General features: G+C 40.6%; 3 protein-coding genes and 1 long non-coding RNA gene across 4 annotated transcripts; all 4 read right to left on the bottom strand.

Moving 5' to 3' along the window:
- Positions 1-2,102: 2,102 nt before the first annotated feature.
- On the bottom strand, positions 2,103-5,174 carry LOC130693800 (nuclear pore glycoprotein p62-like). The gene is made up of 7 exons (XM_057517012.2): positions 4,948-5,174; positions 3,323-4,774; positions 3,069-3,258; positions 2,821-3,004; positions 2,577-2,752; positions 2,397-2,511; positions 2,103-2,331 (listed from the first exon to the last, which is right to left on the bottom strand). Exons 1-7 carry the CDS (start codon positions 5,027-5,029, stop codon positions 2,179-2,181), a joined length of 2,352 nt encoding a protein of 783 aa, XP_057372995.1. The 5' UTR covers positions 5,030-5,174; the 3' UTR covers positions 2,103-2,178.
- Positions 5,175-5,424: 250 nt separating this feature from the next.
- LOC130693810 (cytosolic non-specific dipeptidase-like) lies at positions 5,425-7,757 on the bottom strand. Its single transcript, XM_057517026.2, has 9 exons — positions 7,570-7,757; positions 7,420-7,494; positions 7,235-7,334; positions 7,042-7,161; positions 6,797-6,952; positions 6,505-6,734; positions 6,234-6,432; positions 5,805-6,176; positions 5,425-5,747 (listed from the first exon to the last, which is right to left on the bottom strand). Exons 1-9 carry the CDS (start codon positions 7,596-7,598, stop codon positions 5,604-5,606), a joined length of 1,425 nt encoding a protein of 474 aa, XP_057373009.1. The 5' UTR covers positions 7,599-7,757; the 3' UTR covers positions 5,425-5,603.
- Positions 7,758-8,357: 600 nt separating this feature from the next.
- On the bottom strand, positions 8,358-10,965 carry LOC130693863 (uncharacterized). Its single transcript, XR_009001772.2, has 3 exons — positions 10,817-10,965; positions 10,595-10,725; positions 8,358-9,461 (listed from the first exon to the last, which is right to left on the bottom strand). It is a non-coding gene; the product is annotated as an uncharacterized LOC130693863 (long non-coding RNA).
- A 1,594-nt stretch (positions 10,966-12,559) lies between these two features.
- LOC130693806 (uncharacterized) lies at positions 12,560-18,909 on the bottom strand. The gene is made up of 8 exons (XM_057517022.2): positions 18,701-18,909; positions 16,973-17,605; positions 15,610-15,716; positions 15,166-15,288; positions 14,806-15,029; positions 14,408-14,693; positions 13,976-14,319; positions 12,560-13,876 (listed from the first exon to the last, which is right to left on the bottom strand). The coding sequence occupies exons 2-8, from the start codon at positions 17,112-17,114 to the stop codon at positions 13,501-13,503; spliced, it is 1,602 nt and encodes a 533-aa protein (XP_057373005.1). The 5' UTR covers positions 17,115-17,605; positions 18,701-18,909; the 3' UTR covers positions 12,560-13,500.
- Between the last annotated feature and the right edge of the window lie 1,173 nt (positions 18,910-20,082).

Raw genomic sequence — 20,082 nt, 5'->3', positions numbered from 1 at the left:
ATGTCATCCATCCAATCATTACAATTTATTCAGTGTCTTGCCCCAACCAAGAATTTTTTCAGATCCAATGTTACTATTAACCTACACTGAGAAAAGAAAAACAACACCATTAAGCATCTCAATTGTTGCTCATGGGACTTACATGTCTTATAGATTCAACTTCTGGCAGAAGCTTGGGAAAGGCCATCCAAATTGCAGATGAAAATCATTGTATAAGGCTCTTGAATGATAAAATAGCACCCCTAGAATGTTGCATTGTTGATAGTTGTGTTCCCAGTATGCTGAAAATCCTTTCCTATTGGATAAATTTTTTTTTTTTAGATTAGACATGGTTGGCAAAAAGCTGGAGAAATGCTTTGTCATAAATTCAAAATTATTTGAAGAAAAATCCTTTCATAACTAAAGAGTCCATGTATGATGTTCATCTCTGCAATGGCAGCAAAATTAAAACATCTTTAGGGCCATTTAAGTACCCAGTTTCCCCAACACTCTGAACGTAAAGGACAAGTTGTTCTTTAGACAGAGAAGCAGAATTATTTGAGGCTTCTAGCTGTGACAGAACTATGAAGGATTGCTGTTACACAGGATTCATTCACACAAGATGGTACTACTCATTAGACAATTTGCATACTTTATTACTTTACCTCATACCTTAATGGTAATGCACTTTCAGTGTTTTTCAACTGTAGGCTCACTCTTCCATCCTGTAACACTTCCGGACTTGACTTGATCCCCCACTAAAATTCTGTGAATGCAAAATAATAGCATTAAAAATACTTTTTCAATAGACAAAAAACCGAAAAGTACCTAATCCATGTTTTATGTTGAACTCGTGCTATTTCTGGGTTTCCGTACCACACCCATTTTCAGCCCAAATACGGTCCCACAATTGTTCACTTCCTTCGCTGCATGGACTTATTACTAACAATTCTTTTAGTACAGCACTAACACAATTTAACTTTAACACACTGTCAGGTGGTAGACTGAATAACTAAACAATAAATAATTGTTTGTTAAAATTCTATACTTATTTTGAATTCTTATTTGAAAAGTTTAGGTACCTGATTGTGTTCGCCTAATGCCAATTCATCCTCACGTTCAGTTAGGGATGAGTTTGGAAAAACCTCCTTCACTGTTTGGAAACTGTTCCGTTCCAATTTGTTCTTTTCCCCTAGCTGAGCTTGTAGACTCAAAATTTGAGCTACAAAACACAAATGAATAAAAGCAAATAGAATCATTATGTATTAGGCCTTACCATCCTTAGCTTTGCTGTTATCTAATATTTTGTGTTGTTCCAATAATTGGGCCTGCAGCTTCATAATTTGATCTAATAAACAATAATTAATAATTGAAAACCAATATATTAATGTTTGTACTTACCATCCTTTTGTTGTATTATCTTATCCATTTTCCAATTGTTCCTCCAGCCACGCGTTATTCTCCATCCACGCTACTGAAATTGGCATCCAGTTGGCATCCAATGGACTGAAATTGCCTGCGCCAGTAATAATGAGTCTGAGCGGTAGATGGCTACGTGTCGGAAAAAAAGAAAAAAGTGCGATTTTTTTTTTCCGCCATTTTTTTTTTTTTTTATGTAAAACGGATTGCCATATAAAACGATTGCCATAGATTAAGAATTGAATGAGGATCATGAAAATCAACATTGTTTTTATGTGCGACCTATAGTTTTCGAGTTATTCTAAGTTGAAGTGATTGCCTGTAACCATTCTGATCCCACTTTATTCAAAAAACGCTTAATTGCCGAGAATACAAATATTTATTTGGAATCAACGATTAAAGTACATTAGGGTTTATCGAATTTCAAGTTGGAATTATAAGTTCATTTTTTTTTGTACAAAAAGTCGGGCTTAAAACGTCGGCCTTAAAAAATTTATTTTTTATTATGGGAAGCGCATTTTGCAGAAATGATTTCTACTTGGTTGTACCTGGTAAAAAAAAAAAAATGGTGCGCTAACATGTAACAGCACTTTTTTCTCATTTATTTTAAAAACCGGTGGCCTATCGGGAAATTACGGAATTTCTATACTTACATTTCATTAAATTAAATCTGACTACGGAGACAGGTAAATCCAGAAATCGCATACGGTTAGCAATGTATATTTTAGTTCTTACGAACTTCCATCAGAAATCGATAGTTTTAAGAGCTCCAAAGGAAATTTAGGCAAAACGGAAAGAGCGATCTTGGTCTCTGCGCTGCTGTTCAAGTCCACGACCTACATCGTCAAGTTTGCGTTGCAGGGCTGTACAACTGGATTCTGCCCATTGAAGCGAGTCGGTATGAGCGTTGAGAATTCGCGCTATTTTGGCAATCTGAGGGTAAACAAAATTGGTGTAATGGTACGAAGCGATGGCTTTCACGAAAGAACCATAAATACCGGATCAGCTGTCGCTTCGTGCTGTCTGCTCGCCGCATTCATTCTCTCGATAATCTCTTTGAGGTCGTCGGCCAATCGCCTCATTTGGGAATCGATATTCTCCGCTAATTGATATCTGAAAGAAATTCCAAAGATCACCACATTTATTTAAAATGATGGACTGTTAGGAAAATCAAGTACGTGTGTTCGCGTTCGGTATCATGAGGCATGTTGTTCACTTCTTGCTGAAGGTTCTCTTCCAGAGGGATAAGCATTTCTTCAAGTTCACGTTGCTGGGCACGGACGAAATCCAGTTCCGATTCTAAGCGCACTTGATCTTTCTTAACCCTGTTTACTGAATCACTCAATGCAACAATCTATGACACGTAATTTGAGTAATTGTTTTTAGTATGTGCGACATAGAATAATCATAATTTCACCTTACCTTTTCACCGTTTGAAACTAAAAGTCGATCCCAAGAGGCTACTGAATTGGCTTGATTTAAAAAAGTTTTCTCCTGTTCATCCAGATCAACTGACCACTTGTTAATTGACTCTTCTAACTGACGGAACGTCAGAGCGGCGCCAACCGCAGGTGTATTGGCGGTGCTTGTTGGGGTTGCTGACGTTCTGTGATTAAGATTGTTCTTATAAAAATCACATTTCCCATTCATGCAACAATATTAACTATTACGAGTTGGCAATGGATGTTGTTGTAGCTGGGGCCACTGCGGCAGTTGTTGCCGGAGCTGTTCCAAAACTGAAGGATGGCGCAGAAGACACGGCTGTGCTGGATGTAACAGGGGTAACAGTAGTGGCTGGGGCAGCTGTTGGAACAACTTTTGTTGCATCAGCGGTTGTTGTTGGAGCTCCAAACGAAAAGCCTAGGTAAAATTATGGAAAGCGTTTATTAATGAATAATAAAAAAATCGAGTTCCATATACATACCTGTTGCTGGAGTCGTGGTTGATCCAAAACTGAGTGTTGGAGCAGGTTGTGCAGCACCGCTGGTTGCCGTTTGTTGCGTGCCAAATGAGAGTGTTGACGATGTTGTCGAGCCTAGTGAAAGTGTGGGCTGAGCAACGCTGGTGGCTGATGGGGCACCAAACGAAGGTAACGCGGAAGCTGTTGCAGTAGCTGCTCCAAAAGAAGGAGTCTTTCCACTCTGTTGTCCAAGTGTTGGTAAAGCAGAGGCGGTCCCTAACGAAAAGCCACCCGCGGCCGGAGCGGCAGAAGTGGCTGGTGTCCCAAAACTGAGTCCTGCTGTGGATGTTGGAGTGGTAAAACTGTAGGCTGGAGGTGCTGATGTCGTTGCGGTGGTTGATGCTGGTTGACTAAAACTAAAAGGTGTGGTCGTCGTCGTAGTTGCAGCCGCAGCAGGTTGACCAAAGCTAAGGGCTCCACTTGACGGTGTTGCAGCAGCAGTGGGGGCTGGCTGACCGAAACCAAAGCCTCCCGTGGCAGCGGTAGTTGCTGGCTGACCAAAAGAAAGACCACCACCACCAACTGAAGATGCAAAACCTCCGGTCGTAGATGTTGTAGTAGGCTGACCGAAGCTGAAACCTCCAGTTGACGAAGTTGTAGTTGGTTGACCGAAACTGAGACCAGTCGAAGCGGGTGTGGTTGCCTGGCCGAAAGAAAGGCCACCCCCTACTGGCTGGGTTGCTGGTGGTTGACCAAAACTAAGACCTGTAGAACCTGGCGTGGCTGTCTGACCGAAACTTAGACCACTTTGGGAGGCTGGTGCTGATTGACCAAAAGCTGGCTGGGCTGATGTCTGTCCAAAAGCTGGCTGAGCTGCTGTCTGTCCAAAGGCTGGCTGGGTTGCTGCTTGCCCAAAAGCTGGTTGAGTTGAAGCCTGTCCAAAAGCTGGCTGAGCTGGCGCTGCCTGTCCAAAGGCTGGTTGAGTCGACGCTTGCCCAAAAGACGAAGCGGGAGCTGTTGATGACCCCAATGAAAATGCTGATGCTGCTGAAGTGGTGGTTGGCTGTGTGCTAAATGAGAATGAAGGGGTGGTAGCTCCAAATGCAGGAACTGCAGCACTCTGACCAAAACCAAAGCCTGTGGTTGCTGTTGAAGCAGCACCGAATGCTGGGGCTGGTGCAGCTGTGTTGCCTGCAGGCTGTCCCAGCCCAAATGCAGGGGTTGTTCCTGCAGATGTTCCAAACCCAAAGGTTGATGTTGTGGGTTGCCCAAAAGCTGGTACTGTAGTAGCTGATGTTGATGCGGCCCCAAATGTGGATCCTGTTCCAAAAGACAGGCTGGGCTTTGCAGCACCAAACAAACCCCCAGTAGCTGGTGGCTGGGCAGTGGTTGTTTGTCCGAAACTAAAGCCACTTGAAGCAGGTTGTCCAAATGTTGATCCTAGAGCAGGAGTGGTTGTAGACGGTGCCCCAAACGCTGTAAGAAAACAACAAGAAAGTTTAATGTGAGATAAAATATGACTACACATTAATGAAATGATGCCGAGATGATAAATCATTAAGGTAGTGATAAGTCTTAAATTTGTTATAACTAATGAGGAGTTAATTTTTACATTTATTCTTCTAACAAAATAAGTATAAAATATTTACCTGGAGTTGTTTGCTGGGGCTGGCTTCCAAAACTAAAGCCTGGGGTTTGTCCAGTTGATGGAGTTCCAAAATTAAATGCCATTTCAAAGAAGTGTTTGACAAGTTAGGGAAAGAAATAAACCACTCTTTTCAGCAACGAGTTGGAAATCAATTAAAAATTAATTCTCAGTGGTTAATTTGCTAGTTCTCTTTTTTCCAGCCGGTTTGCAAAAAAATCCAGACGATTCAATTGGAAATTATTATTGGAGTCGACTCTTTACCGACGTCTGATACTCGCAGATTGGTGGCGACTCCTCTCGCTTTTTTATTTTTTTTCATGCATCGCAGGATTTTGTCGTTATGGCGCCACCGTTGGGCAATGTTTTAAAAAATACGTTAGGGTTTATTTTTTGTTACAGAGGAGCAACCATACTAACTTATTTCTTTAAATTAATGTGGACAATAGTATCATTAGTACATAAATGTTTTTTAGATATTTTTTATTTATCGAATTCACTACATTATCACCCACACCGTATAAAAAACGTGTTACTAAATTCCATTGAAATATTATCAGAAAACAAGAAAACAGCAATCAACAGCTAAACAAACTGGTGGAAGATTGTTGTAACATAGGATGGTGGGATTAGTTTCGATATCATAGATCAGTTTTTTTATCAATGAGCAACATGGTACAGATATGCAGCCAATGATTTGGTCCCTTCGATGTAGTTACGGATATCAATTTTCTCGTTTTGGGAATGGGCACCATCGTCCGCGGCACCCATCGGCAGCAGCATCACGCTTTTGCCCGTCACCTCCTAAACGTACTGGTTCGTTAAAAAGTTTCGTAAAACAAGAAAATCCGAGTTAAATACCTGAAACGTTAAAGTTATCGGAATAGATCCTCCTTCGCGTGTAAGGTCAGGCTTGCATCCATAAACTTCTTCAAGTGCTTTCTGACCAGCCAGATAATGAGGGTGGAAGGGATCTGCCATCCATGGCTTTCCACTATGATGATTGATCACCTTCATTTCATTGGGACTTTCGCGCAGCTTCCACATCTCGTTGAGATAATCGTTTACCACCTTATTTACCTTCTCAGGGGTTTGATTAGGGACAATACGAATGGAAAATTTGCCAGAAACTTTCCTTGGTATAACAGTTTTTGCTCCTGGTTCGCTAAACGCTCCTTGAATTCCATGCAACGAGAGAGCAGGGAAACGCCATCGGTGCATGAGCGTTTTTGACTGAAAACGTACCGTTAATGCAGAACTCGATTCAGTATTCGATTTCTATTAGCTTACCTTGTCGGTTTTGTGTAACAAATGTTTGCAACCAATGTCCTTCTTGTAATGTTCCAGATCAAAATCAATTGTGGTGTAAGTTGCCAATTCTTCATCAGTGACGGGAACAACATCATCCATGATTCCAGGAACCAAGATTTCCCCCTTGTTGTTTACCAAAGTATTCATCATATAGATCAAATCGGCCATTGCTTCGTGTCTATATTAGAAAAACTTATTTAAGCATACGGTTTTTCTCTCGAGTAATGTTATCTTACAGAAGAATACTTACACTGAACCACCGAAAACACCACTATGGAGGTCTTTTTCTGCACAAGCCACTTCAATTTCAAAATAGCAAAGGCCACGAAGACCGTAGGTCAGGCATGGTTTGTTTTTACCGAGCCAGTAATTATCGGAAATACAAACGTAATCAACCCCACTCATAAATCCATCCTTTTCCTTGTGCAATAGTTCTTCTAGACCTTCACTTCCTGACTCTTCCATGCCTTCAAAGCAAAACTAAACAAAAAACAAATAGAACCAGTTACATAGACAGTAATGTTTTTCTATACAAACTTTACCTTAATGTTGATTGGCAAGTCTTGGCCAGTTTGTTGGAAGGCTTCAATAGCATGAATCCAACCAAGCACTGGTCCTTTGTCATCAGTAGATCCTCGACCATACAGTTTTTCATTAACTTCTGTCAATACAAACGGATCTGTATCCCACCCATCTTCCTGTTTTCAAACACATTTTAAATTCAGAAAATTAATATTTTGGCACAAAACATAACAAGGCAAAACAAAGATATTGAGTCAACAAGAACCTTTAGTGCTGGTTGAACATCTAGATGGCCATACACCATCACAGTTTTCTTGCTGGGGTCATTCCCAAGTTTGCCAAACAGAACAGGTGGCAGATCTAAAATACTCCCATCATGCAATTTCTAAAGTTGATGCCAAATAAAATGCTGTAATAGGATTCCGTTATAGCAATCTTAATCACCTTTGTCATGATACCTGCTTGCCAACATCTTTCAGCTCTGTTGTGGCTCCAAGATCCTCAAGCTTGGCTGCAACCCACTTAACCATTTTGAAAATCTCAGGGCGAGTCTCTGGCCTTGGTTTGTAAAAAAAAAAAAAAAAAAAAAAAAAGTAACAATCATGTATTCTAAAGTAGTATGCATTTTTGTCTTTAAAGTTACCATGCAGAAACCGATTTGATGGCAACAGCTTCATTCAAATTTTTAATAAACTTGTCCTTGTTGCTATCAATGTAACTGTAACGAATATTAAATAGAATGAATTTATTATTTTAAAATTAAAGTAAACGACGTAAAAAAAAGTCACAATACCTAAAAACTGGTTTCAATGCCTCAGTCATTGTTTCGATGAGTATTTTAGACGACCGCAACAATGGAACGATGGGCGGTTAATGAAAACTGACTGTGATTCTATATACTAGCTAAGAAGTTTGTCAGTAAACAACATCCCCAAGTTGGATTTCAGACTTGGGATTTTAGACTTGACAGAACTCAGCTGACGGATTCGATATCGATTGGATATCTGATTTCTATCGATTCTTCTGTTAACAACCGGAAAGAACAAAATCTTAATCTTATAATTTAAATAAAATCATTACTCATGTTTCGATACTCGAGACTTTTTTGTATCGCTGAATTGGAAGGATTCCAGCCAAAATGCCAGATAACCATTCAGAGCTAATTTTTTTTTTTTTTGTAACATAGAGAACCCTCGAGTCTTTTTACCCTAGAAGCTTTTTATGAGTTGCATAACGAATAGTCTTTGGTTTTAATTCAACAACGGATTATTTACATGGTATTCTGCATAATGACACATTCTTAACAGAACAAGAATTAGTGCTTATACAGATGCCCTTGCCCCAAGCAAAGGCGAGTTCATATGCATCAGCAATGCACGAATTTTCATCACACAGTTATAACCAAACTGGAAATATGCGTTTCTTATTGACATTAGTGTTGTTAAATATTTTTCTAGTTAAACCTTAAGCAATCGTCGACTCCCTCTTAAGTCCATTTATTCGCGCTGCTTAAATAAATAATTAATGGATAAACTATACATTTAGAAAACTGCAAAGATTGGGGGAAAATCAATGGCGTAAAAATGTTTATTTCCGTCTGATTGTGTTTGCTTCCTTTGATAAACTGCTTTTTGAATAGGTTACTGTCTACGTTCTTATCCTTCAATTTCAACACATTTAGGAATCTTCTGATTGAAGACACTCTCTTGATTGACAACTGACAGACAGATTGTTATCTCGATTAACGAATAGGTTGTGTGAGTGACGCGTGAGGTAACCCAGAATATTTTATATTACCCCGATGTACGTTGTGCATGTGAACTATCATAACTAAGGAATTGTTATATCCCGGTCTTTCTGACTAGTTTCATCAAATGCATAAATTAGAAATGTAGAAAGGCATTCCAATGCATTCAAAGTTCTGCACATTCACTTGTCGTTCACGACGAAGGACGTTGCCACGCAATCCAACCGAATAATTTGACCGGTGCCGTTGGCGTTATGAACGTAGAGTTTTTGCACGAAACTCCACCGAGGAACTTTCGCAGGTTGTATATGTTCAATCTCCATAGCAAAGAAGGTCATGATTATTTGATTTTATGGAAACTTGTTCCTGCAGGTGTTCAATCCAACCAGTCGACCTTGTGTAATTTCGTATCGTGCGATAGAAAAGACTAAGGAAGTCAAACTAGAGAAACTCCTTAAACTTGTTACAATGAACACTATCATAATTAAAACAGAGGGGTCATGCACCTTTAATAGTGGTTGCTATAAGCACCTTACCATCTAAAGCCATTTCGACGGTTTATTTATATGGGTTTGAATCCTCGAAGTGTATGGAAAAGGTGATTAATGCTTCCCACCTTTAAAGCGTAGACTTTAAAGATGACATACATGCTGGTCCATGTGGGTCAGAAGTTAAACAGTTGGAATTTAATTCGCGTGTCCTAGACCAATCCATTATTATTGACTGAAGACATTGAAAATGTTAAAAGGGTCATTTGTTGCGGTTTAATCTTTCAAAAAGAAACTAGGCTACGTTGCAGCATATCACCGCAACTGCCCATGACGAGCAATCGCTCACGATAAACAGCATGTTCCAAGCAGCGTACCTCAACTTCTGCGGCTCTTGCATCTGGCCTGGGAAGGAAACCACCCGTGCATATCATTCTGGTCTACCATCACCTGACCCACAAAATAAAATTCGCTTTACAAAATTAACTGTTAATGAAAAACAAAACAAAAAATTTGCATATAAATCTTCCAAAGGAAACCTTCAAACCAGATGAAACGTCCTACTTATTTTTTTTTTTTCGTGAGCTATAAATTGATTAATAAATTTCAACAGGAATTTTTCCGTGAGTCATGAAATCGTCGGTATGAAAATGACTTTCATTCCTCGTGGTTTCCACGAGTTGAGCGTACACATATTTATTAGTGCTTGCCACGGCGTAGACACAACCCACTTGGTTACAGACAGCAATCAGGTAGGAGAGACTCACTCTTTTGACACCCGAGCGTGAGCGGCATCACACGAAATGTTCAACAATAATAATATTATTCTCAGCCGTGATCCGAATATGCACTCATCTTTTTTATGCCAGGGCACGTTTGCCTCCGTCAATTTATGATTGCGAGAACCTTCTGAGAACAAGGGCATTTTGTCATCTAGGACTTTGTTAGAAAATTTGGATCAAGGATCACAAAACGGCAACGTCGCGTTTTTTTTTATTCTATCGTGATTAATTCACGATCAATCGAGTTCGGGAATTCGACGTTTCCGGGGCGGCCACAAGGCAATGTCTGATCACGAAATGGATAAAATCATAATAGCCCGTTATGTTAACCCTTTTTTTTTCAAATCAATTATTACAATCGCAATTCTACTTTTTTTTTTTAGTACAACACGGAAGAAAGAATTGACATTATTAGTACGGTAACTACAGCTTCAATGAACCCCCTCCTATTGATGTTCAATATCGATAGTGAAAAGAATCGCATTTTCGTTTATTATTCGTTTATCTACTGTACACGATTTCCTCATTTTGCGGTTGCCCTAATATGGTATGGATACTTCCCAACAACGAAACAACAAACGCAGTTGGCTAACTGTCTTCTGTCATGGAATACTATGGCACGCGAAACGGGCTCAATATTATGGGAACTAATTAAAACTGTTTGCCTTCTTTTCATTTGTAAAAAAAAAAAAAGATCAAGGTGACAAGTTGATTATTACGTCAACCGCCATACAATCGTTATCGCCATTGAAAAAAAAATCACGAGTTTCACGGAAAACAAAACAAAAGAAAAGGAGTCACCTGTTTTGTAATGACGTTCTCGCTAATCTCGGCGGCAGATTGTTTGTCTCGGCCCTTCCTTGATTCTGATAATTAGCTAATTACAGAACGAGGTTATGTCCATCACCTGCTTCCGTTTTAGTTCAGACTGCCTAATAGGAAAAATTAAAACAACAAAAAAAGCGTTTAGAAAAGTAAATCAAGGAATAACAGTAGCTAAGACAATAGACATTCTTGCAGTACTTTAACGCGTTTGAGGGCCGTTTAGCATTTGTTAAAATGGCAATGGCATGACATAACGGGGTCCGTTCAACACCGCAAAACATCATTTTCTTCTTCCCTTTGGCGGGAATGATATTTGAAAAAAAAAAAACAGTTTAGACACTGAATGATTTCCGTGCATCGAATAAAACGACTCAAACATTTGTTGTGCATTTTTCTAAAATTTAGTTTACAGTACATTCCTTTATTTTTTTTTTTTTTTACCTGCTGATAACCATATGCTCGTGACAAACGTTTTCCCCCTCTTCGTTGAGGTCCAGCCTTGGGAAAAATGACTCGGTTTCTTGTTGAATGACTGCGTCAATATTTTTTGTACTGGAACGAGAAAATACGCGTCTTTTTTTTAGAGCGGCCAACAAGATGCCAAGATCGTAATTCGGTCGACACCTTTCCTTCTCAGGTCGATTTCTCTATCGAGTAGAAATCCAAAGTCAAATCTAAAAGAAACACGTTAGAAAAAATGTATTAATGAAATGTTGTTGAATTGGAGCAAGTAAAATACAAACGATTTTACCTGTCGATGCTTCTGGGTTTATGGACTGGATTTAATATCGCATTTTCTTCAAAAACAATGTCCATGTTGTTTCGTTTCGTGAACGTACAGCTGTATGATGTGAAAGTGTGGTAAAGACGTCGGTTTCATTTTGTTCGTGTTATTATATCTATCTTTAGATTAGAGAACCCCAATGGAACGGTTGGCGACCGCATAAGAAGCTACACACCCCATTAACATTAGACAAGTTTTGCTATTTATTTCGGGGGAGTTGAATTCTCGTTTCTCCACCCACCAGTATTACACGTATCGTATTTACATGGCCGGCAGGTTATTAAGTATAGACGGTAGCTTGACAGGTAGCAAAAAAAACTACATGGTAAATGGAACGAAGAATTTAGAAAGGGAACTGAACTAACGCAATGCAACGAGTTCTGAAAAACAGCTGACCTGCAGACACACCGTCCCCTCGTCCATAACGAAATTTAAGGCGTTTCTCGACCTTCTAATTTCGCAACTAAACATCATTTTTACACATGAAAAAAAAAAAACTTTTGAATTCCCCGTTGTTTTAATCGTTGGGTTTTCCGGGGACATGCCGTACACGAAGTCGATTTGATGAAAAAAAAAAAAAAATAAATAATAATAATTCACTCTTTTGTTAGATTTCCAAAAAAAAAATGAAATCAAATATGCCCACATGAGCTGATTACGAGGTCTTTACTTTCGCCAGTGACGATAATTTTAGACTTGCGCGTTAACGAGTGACAAAAGCCATTCGTTACGCCGAACAGAGATCGCAAAACAATAAAATATGTCGACGCGCGCAAACGATCGAATAATAGCTCGTTCCCATACGCCGTATCGGTTGATTACGCAAGTCCACACTTTTCCTCGCGACCATTGCCCTGGACGAAAAAACAAAAAAGATAATGAATAAAACAAGGTTTGCCTTTTTTTTTCTGTTTTAGGCGAGAGCGACGATCCAAAGAACAATAGGTTAGCCACTAGCCAAAAAAAAAAAAATCCCGAACTTTCACTGCAAAAAGGGACGTGAAATCGAAAATAAGACGCACAAATGGAGCTGTTTTGGTTTTATTCTTATCATTTTTTTTTTTTTACTATATAAAATAAGAAAGCGGCTTTGATCTATGCTTCCCCTTGAAGAAAAACAAGATTCCTAAACGTCAAACGAAACAAAACAAGAGCAATCAATTTTGAAATGTGCCTTACACGCACCATGTATTCTCCCCAATGAATGAAAAAAATAAAAGAAAAAAAAAATGCGCCACTTTTTTTTTCTTTTTTTTTTTTTTTTTGGTTGGGAACGTTAAATTATAATATGTATCGGACACACACACACACACACGGAGAGAAGAGAAACAAAAACATGTACGTTTGCCGAAATAACAAATTAAGGCTTGTCGGGAAACGAGAGAAAGACGCGGCACTGCAGATCATTTTACCAATTAATTCAAAAAAAAAGAGTGAAATAAAATAATAATAATAATTTTTAAAAAAATGAAGAAGAAACCTGTGAGGGGGAAAACGGGGATTGCCTGGACAAGAGTATTAATTATCGTACAGCGGTAGTGGTTGCAAGGGAGGAAGGAACACCTATAGACAAGTGGAATGTACAACAACGAAATCATGTGGGCGGGAGGACTCGAGAATCGACAATTTGCTAAATCCACACAACAGGATAAAAGATTCTTTTAAAAAAAATTTTTTTTTTTTGCTCTCCAACTTGTTCGCTCAAAATAATCACATGTGACCGATTGTCCTATAGTAAGAATTTTACATTTCTTTTAAAATGATTAATTGTTTCCTTACTTTTTTGCGAAGATAATAATAATAAAAAAAAAGGTCGTCATTAGCCTTTGTGAAAACGAGCTGAAATACGTGACGCAAAAAAAAAAATGAATTTGATGAACAGGTGAGTTGCGTATCGGGACTTGGTGTGTTGGCTAAATGACGAGTTACCATGCAAAAACGCTTTCCCCCCTCCAAATAAGAAAAAAATTAACGAAAGATGTTGTTGCAACGGCTGTAAATAAAAAAGCCGCAAATTTGGAAGTCTGAATCACCCGAGTCCTGGACGGCTGAGGGAAAAAAAAAACGGTTACAAAACTTGGGAGGGCTTTTTATTTGCTTATAGATTGAGCGTGAATTCTTCGGCCATCGCGTAACCCCCTTTGCTCGTCTTGACAGTGCTAGCATCCGAGGCGGAAGACGACGATGAAATGACGTCTTTGTCGTCTGAATAGCCGCTCTCGTCCGAGACATTGTCGTGATCTTCGCTGGCCAGCATATGAAAGGCCTGCACCTGGTCGCTAGGACTGGCCACCAGGTTAATGCGGCCTTTGTCGGCCAAATTTGGGCTGTGGTCAGCCGACGAACATGGAGATGAGCCGCTAAAGGAATCGCTCTCCAAGAGCTCCACCGCCGAATCGAGTCGCAATCGAAAGTCGATCTCCTCGTCGTACAAGTACTCGTCCCGCGATTCAATGTACTCCGAAGTAGGTCGTCTACACATATCAACAATTTCTTTTGTTTTCGTTTGTTTTCTTTTTTTTCTTTTGGTTGCAATTGCAAACAAAAATAAAGGCAAATGGAGAGACACATACCTAGCAACACCGACGTATTCCGGCTGACTTTGCCGGCGGATGAGGACGCGATTCTGTTGCAGCTGCAGCTCGGCCGCGTAATCGTTGACACTGGCGGCCCTGCAAGGTAGGGAGCGACGGGCCCGTCGTGGTAAGATGGGCGGAGGCGATGACGGCCTTCCGCTGTTGTCGATAACGCAATCCGCAGAGCCGAATTTCTTGCGAGCCTCGGCGCTCATTCGCCTCAAAAGTGGAAGGCGCATAGGTTTCACCGTTGGACATTCAGATTGGACGGCAGCCGGACTTCCATCGACGCAAGACGTGCCTCCATCGGGCATGAGGGTCACCTTCACTTCGGCCAAATCCTTAACATCAATGAATAAGAAATCAATTTTTAAAACTGTTTTTTTTTTTTTTTTTTTTTTTTTTTTCAATGCTACAAAGGTCAAGTACCAAGAGGCCGTCGGGCGAGACGGCGTCGGGAGACGGATCGCATTCCGCAATGATTTTGCAAGGTAGGGACGGAGTAGACATGCACCGATCCTCCTCTCTGACTGTTTCGAGCGAACTGCGGACAGGTGAAACGGGTTTGATGACTGTGTTGCTGCGCTGCAGCGTCTGCGCGGAGCCGCGCAGAGCCAGCACACGAAGCCAATCCTTTTCTTCGACTTCTTCCAGTTCCGGCGATTCTTCGATGGAACCTAATTTCGGTGCCGATTTACACCGTTCCACCGGGGGCCTTCAAAAAAAAAAAAAAAAATTGGTTGCGGGGGAGGAATAAAATAAATAAAGAATGAAGAACAAGAAAGAAAGAAAAGGAATTGAACAACAACGCTGGCATTTAAGGTCACTTGTAGTTGTTGATTCCGGGCGCTAGAAGCAATTTCCGTTTGGGAATGGCGCTAGCATAGTCGTCGTAGAGACAGGCGGCCACCGAGAGACGGGCTGATTGTCGGCACAGTTTTTCGCGCCGGAAATCGTGCAGGGCCTCGCGTAGTCGCTGTTCCAGCCGGGCCGTCAGCTGTCTAGCTTGTCGACCCGTCGTGCACAGCACAGCATGACACCTTAACTCTTGCTGCGAAACCATAACACACACACACACACATACAACAACAACAAGAAAAGAAAAAAGAAATGACATTAAACGTTAGTCGAGCACGTCCAATCTGAGAGAGAATTCAATTTTTTGAAATGGGACGTTTCGTTTGTACTTTAAGGCGTCGTCCTTCGTGACGGTAGACCCATGCGAAGATGCGCGGGTAGGAGGGCGGAGCCGCGCACCACGTCACGCGGTGCGACCAATATTCGGTGAGTCCATGCTCAGAAGTCGTTGCCTAACAACCCACAAAACAAAAAAGAAAATGATGTAGAAAAGAAAAGAAAAAAAAAAAAAAAAGGCTATTTGATTCTTTTTTAAGCTGACCCCAATCAGCGTCCCGTCACAAGGTGACTGAGCTCTAGAATGAGCCAGCCAGAGAGTTTCTGTGTATGCGTTCAAAGTGAAAGTCTTACTTGGCATTGGGTCGAGCAATAAGCTTTTTTTTTTTTTAAATACAAAAAAAAAAGGAAGGGAAAACACAGCTCGATCACAAAGTTAACGTTCAGGTGTAAGAGAAATGAAAAAAAAAAAAAAAAAGAACTTGGCAAACGATTACCTGAAGACCAGAACTGCAAACAGACAGTCTCATGGACACGTCGGGCCGGCTGCTCTGGCAATAGTTTTTCCACAAAGTGGCCAGCGGTTTGTCCAGGCAACCTTCACCTAGTAGCCCGAGAATCACGAACAAACCGAAAAAAAGAAGAAGAATGAATTCATCGATCAAAAACAGTGAGAATTAACAAAAAAAAAAAAAAAAAAAAAAATAGGAATAATAATTTTAGTGGGTTAACAAGTCTGGAAGAAGAAATAGTTCTTAATAATAACCGTAACAAAAAAAATAAATAAAAATGTGGGGTTTGCTCTTTTTCAGACACGAAAAAAAAACGCCGTTACGATGTCGTCGGTGGTTTGTTTTTTTTAAATTTATTTTTGGAGGGGGGAGGTGATGCCAAAAGAAAAAAGTCGGTCGCACAACAGTTGTTTAAACCCATCATGGCACATTTCCAATAAAACCCCCTTCGACTCAAGTACCTTCATCATCAAAAAAGACACAAAACAAACAACTGGATTGGTTAGTTAACGCCTATATGGACGGGTGGGATCACGGTATGATGATGGGTGGGGAACGACGGACGAACAAGACATCATTTCCTATCCGGTCACACATTCAATAACTGAAAACAACAACATTTCGAAATTTAGAAAAAAGACGACATCAAAATACGGTGAGAGAATTCCTAAATTTCGCACCCGCCCGATTTGTGGGGGGGGGGGGTGCTATTGCTTATGCGTTAACATGAATCCGTATTTATTTTTTTCGTGACGTACGCAACAAGAAAACGTATAAAACACCTTCTGAATTGAGCGAGAGGGGAAGCAAAAGAATTTCTCCGGGCTCAGGTGTGTGTGTTTCACGTGACCAGACAGTGGGTTCGTCTTAGCCAATCGATCCATTGAATAGAATTCAACATTTTCCTTTTCTTTGAGAATCGTTTGAATAGTCTGAATCGCGTCTATCTAGTTGGCAGGGCCAGCTGTGTTTTTTTTTTTTGCAGACAACAACAAAATTGAATCGTTGCCCACAATCTTTATTCATATCGACAGGACGTGAGATGCCGTGTTATATCCGCACAGCGAGCTAACAATACGCGGCTGGATATAAACTGGATCCGATAATTCAAACTATGTTGCATTTCAAACAGCTCGTAAAGAAATAACTCGCAACTACTGTCAAGTATGGTTCAGTTTGCGGCGTATTTAACCGTTAGCCACATTGCATAAGATTGCCTTACTGGCGTATATATTTTAGACACACACACACACACACGCACGCACCTTAAAAAAAAAGGGGGTTGAAACTCGAAACAGAGCGGAATAATAACGTGTAAAACAAAAGTAAACCAAACATTGTGACGTACCTTTAGCCCAGCCGGTTAGAACATTGCCCAAGTAGACGACTTTGCACGACGGATCCGATTCCGTGATGACTGCCGTGAAGCGTTTCTTCCACCATCTGGGCATCAGCGACGTCTTCTTCATCTTGGCACTCAATGTTTCCATCCAAAAGAATTCACAGACACCAAAATGTCCAACCGTGGGTCCGTCCCCCCCGTCAATACGCACGGAGCAAAACAAACAGACGTCAGTTGCACACAGTGTTTGCTCTAGTTCTCGGCTGAACGAACGACGATGATGAACTGATGGGATTAGAGTCCCCGAAAAAAACAAAACACACACACACACAGAAAAACGGGCAGCAGTAGCTACGGACGGGCGGGCGCTAGATTATTGCAGCATTCAAACCACGACCCGGTTGGGCGGGATTCGACAACAAACCACATCCGACCAGGCGGCGGAACAACAACGGACGTCGCCGTTCGGCATTATCGACGCCAGCCGCATGGCACGGTGCTGTGTCCCTTCAGAGTCGATAGCGCAATGGCGGTCGGCTTCAGTATAATTGCAAATTAAACGAGGCGTTAACGAAGGCGGCCAGATCAACTGGCCAGCAGAGACAATGAAGGCACAATTGGGAAGCTCAGTCGTGGGATCTGCGGATAAGACAAATCAAACAAGAGATTAGTTTGCAAATTGAGCGTTTGGTCATTAGCTTAGATACGAGTATCACTAACTGATTTTGGGATTAAAAAAAAAAAAAAGGCTTCAGATGTGTTATCAGCAAAATGAGTCACATGGAAAGGGGGAAAGCCTCGAAATGCAAAACAAACGTTTTAGTTTTTCAGAAAGAGAAAAATATAACTGCAGGAATTGATAGGTTGTTTTTCTTGTTACTAATAACCACACAATTTCATTTTGCGGGTTGTTGCAAGGAGAAAATTCTTTTCTATTTTTTTCACCTTTCTAAGAAAACAGAAAAAAAAAACAACAGAATGACATAAACGAGTACTACAACTGTCTGTCGAAATATATAGTTGTTTAGAAGCCTGTAACCGTCGCGGCCGGTCGACCCAACTGGCCTGGATAAGTTCTTGATGACATCCCGTCTCTCCCTTCTCCCTTCTCTCTCATTTTTTTTTTTTTTAAGTTTTTAAGCCTTCGACACCGTTCCAGTTTGTTTGCCATCTATGAAAATACGCCAAAAGAATTTCGCCATTTTTGTTTTTGTTTTTAACCCAAGGTCTTTTTTTTTTAATCCACAAAACATTACGTCTATCTCGTTAGCAAATCAAATGATTTGTTATCTCGGTGTTTCTACGTTTTCTTTATCATTTCTTATTACAAAATGCCCTGCAACGCACATACAGCAGAAGGTCGATTCTGTCCATTTTCCTTTTTTCTTTTTTTGCATTTGTTTGTTGATAACGAAGTTGCATGTGAGTGTAACAAGCGTTTCTCAACGAGATTTGAAGTCAAAATGAAATTGGTCGGTTGTCTATCGTGAACATGACTTGTTTTCTTTCTCGTGATAAAAAAAACTAGAGAGAAATCGAAATAAGAAAACGTTGGAATTCAACAAATTAGAAGCGACTTGAACGAGGGAGATGAGCTCCTGGGCTGAAAAGGAAGAAGCAAAACACCACCGGGGGGGGGGGGATCAATGGCGGCGTCTCTACGTCAGAGAACAGAAACACAGAGCAAAGAAGTTCGTTTGTCTTCCCATTTCAAACACATGCACACCAGTTTACCTTCGTAAAAACAAAACACTGTTGCACTTTGACGAAATAGATATCCGATGATTGACGAATCAAGGTGTTCACACAAGTACGATATTGAGCAGCACACAAAAACACAATAGATTTTACATTCAAGGTACTTTGCAGCAGCAGCACAACGTAACAGAAAACAACTCGTCGGATGCGACACACACACCTGGCCTCTTACAAATGGTGGAATGTTGGCTTGGGGAAGAGAGAGAGAGAGGCAGCGATGGAAACCCAGCCCTACCTGTCTAACTGTGCTTCAGGGCGGATTAGGGGAAGGGGGGGGGAGAATACAACCTGAGTGAGAGAGAACAACCTGTGTGTGTGTGTGTCTGTGTGTGTGTGTGTAGACTTGGATATTCTCGTGTATGTGTGTGTGTGTGAACTGTTTTTTTAATTTTTTTTCGTGTGTGGGCAGCCGGCGGGCCTTGTAGCAGCGCCCCTAGCAGAGAAAGGAATAACTAAGATGGTTTCCTTGAAGAAAGATGAACAATTCAAAGCGGCATCGATTCTTAACTTACCAATAAATACGTTAAAACGTAATTTAGTTTTTTTGTATTAAACATTTTCAGAACTAATAAACAAAATGTAATTGTATTTGATAGTGATTTCAATGAAATAAACTTAATATTTCACACAGTGTCATGAACAAGTAAATGCATGGTCGGCTTTTATTTTGAAAATGACGTAAACGGGATTTTACTAGACAACAAAAAAAGTGTCCTCCACGCACATAATAATATTCCTCTAACTGGTTTTTTTTTCCTTCTTTCCTTTTAAGAATTTTCTGGTGAGTTTTTTTTTGGATTTTCAGGGATAGTTCCAAGTAGTTATGCTAATGATGAATTCATGAGATCAATAGTAGATGGCGTTTTCGAGGATCTCCAAAATTTTCTCGTTAGGCGTGTTGCTGCAACCATTTGTTTAGGTGGCTATCTAGCCGCAGTATAAACAAAAAACCGACTTTCGGTTAAGAACGAGGATGTTACGGGTTTATGGCCCTACGCGGTGACGCCACCGGGCGCAGCCATTCTTATTGGCTACCTTTAGCGTCTTTCAAGGATGGGGCTTCTTCCTCCCCCTGCTTCGTTTTCTTTAGTCAGACATCTATCGCCATCTATGCACGGCGAACTGAACAAAAATTACTTTATCCGCACTAGTGTACTGTTTATTTGACAGATGGCGTGACATGCAACTTATGTAATTTTGGATTCGGACCTGTCGCCCGTTTTGCGGTCGGATTTCTTTATTTTTAATGTGTACCAACCGCAATATCAGTATACCTAACGAGTTTTGTATCGTTACCACCTGGCGTTGGCTCGCGCTGTTGATGAAAGAAAAGTGTTTTTTCGTCTTTCTTTTCTTTG

This window comes from Daphnia carinata, chromosome 3 (genome assembly GCF_022539665.2).
Source record: "Daphnia carinata strain CSIRO-1 chromosome 3, CSIRO_AGI_Dcar_HiC_V3, whole genome shotgun sequence".
NCBI classification, from domain to species: domain Eukaryota; kingdom Metazoa; phylum Arthropoda; class Branchiopoda; order Diplostraca; family Daphniidae; genus Daphnia; species Daphnia carinata.
This window is presented reverse-complemented; position numbering and strand designations above follow the sequence as displayed.

Excerpts from the sequence above, each read along its gene's own strand:
- LOC130693800 (XM_057517012.2), bottom strand. The coding sequence starts at position 5,029 with ATGGCATTTAATTTTGGAACTCCATCAACTGGACAAACCCCAGGCTTT. Across the intron at positions 2,512-2,576 it reads GATACCGAACGCGAACACAC|ATATCAATTAGCGGAGAATA; the intron begins GTACTTGATTTT and ends AATTTCTTTCAG. Across the intron at positions 2,332-2,396 it reads ACGAAGCGACAGCTGATCCG|ATTGCCAAAATAGCGCGAAT; the intron begins GTATTTATGGTT and ends GTTTACCCTCAG.
- LOC130693810 (XM_057517026.2), bottom strand. The coding sequence starts at position 7,598 with ATGACTGAGGCATTGAAACCAGTTTTTAG. Across the intron at positions 7,162-7,234 it reads TGAAAGATGTTGGCAAGCAG|AAATTGCATGATGGGAGTAT; the intron begins GTATCATGACAA and ends CATCAACTTTAG. Across the intron at positions 6,433-6,504 it reads GGTGTTTTCGGTGGTTCAGT|ACACGAAGCAATGGCCGATT; the intron begins GTAAGTATTCTT and ends TTTCTAATATAG.
- LOC130693806 (XM_057517022.2), bottom strand. The coding sequence starts at position 17,114 with ATGGAAACATTGAGTGCCAAGATGAAGAAGACGTCGCTGATGCCCAGA. Across the intron at positions 15,289-15,609 it reads TTTGCAGTTCTGGTCTTCAG|GCAACGACTTCTGAGCATGG; the intron begins GTAATCGTTTGC and ends GTGGGTTGTTAG. Across the intron at positions 13,877-13,975 it reads GAATACGTCGGTGTTGCTAG|ACGACCTACTTCGGAGTACA; the intron begins GTATGTGTCTCT and ends TGATATGTGTAG.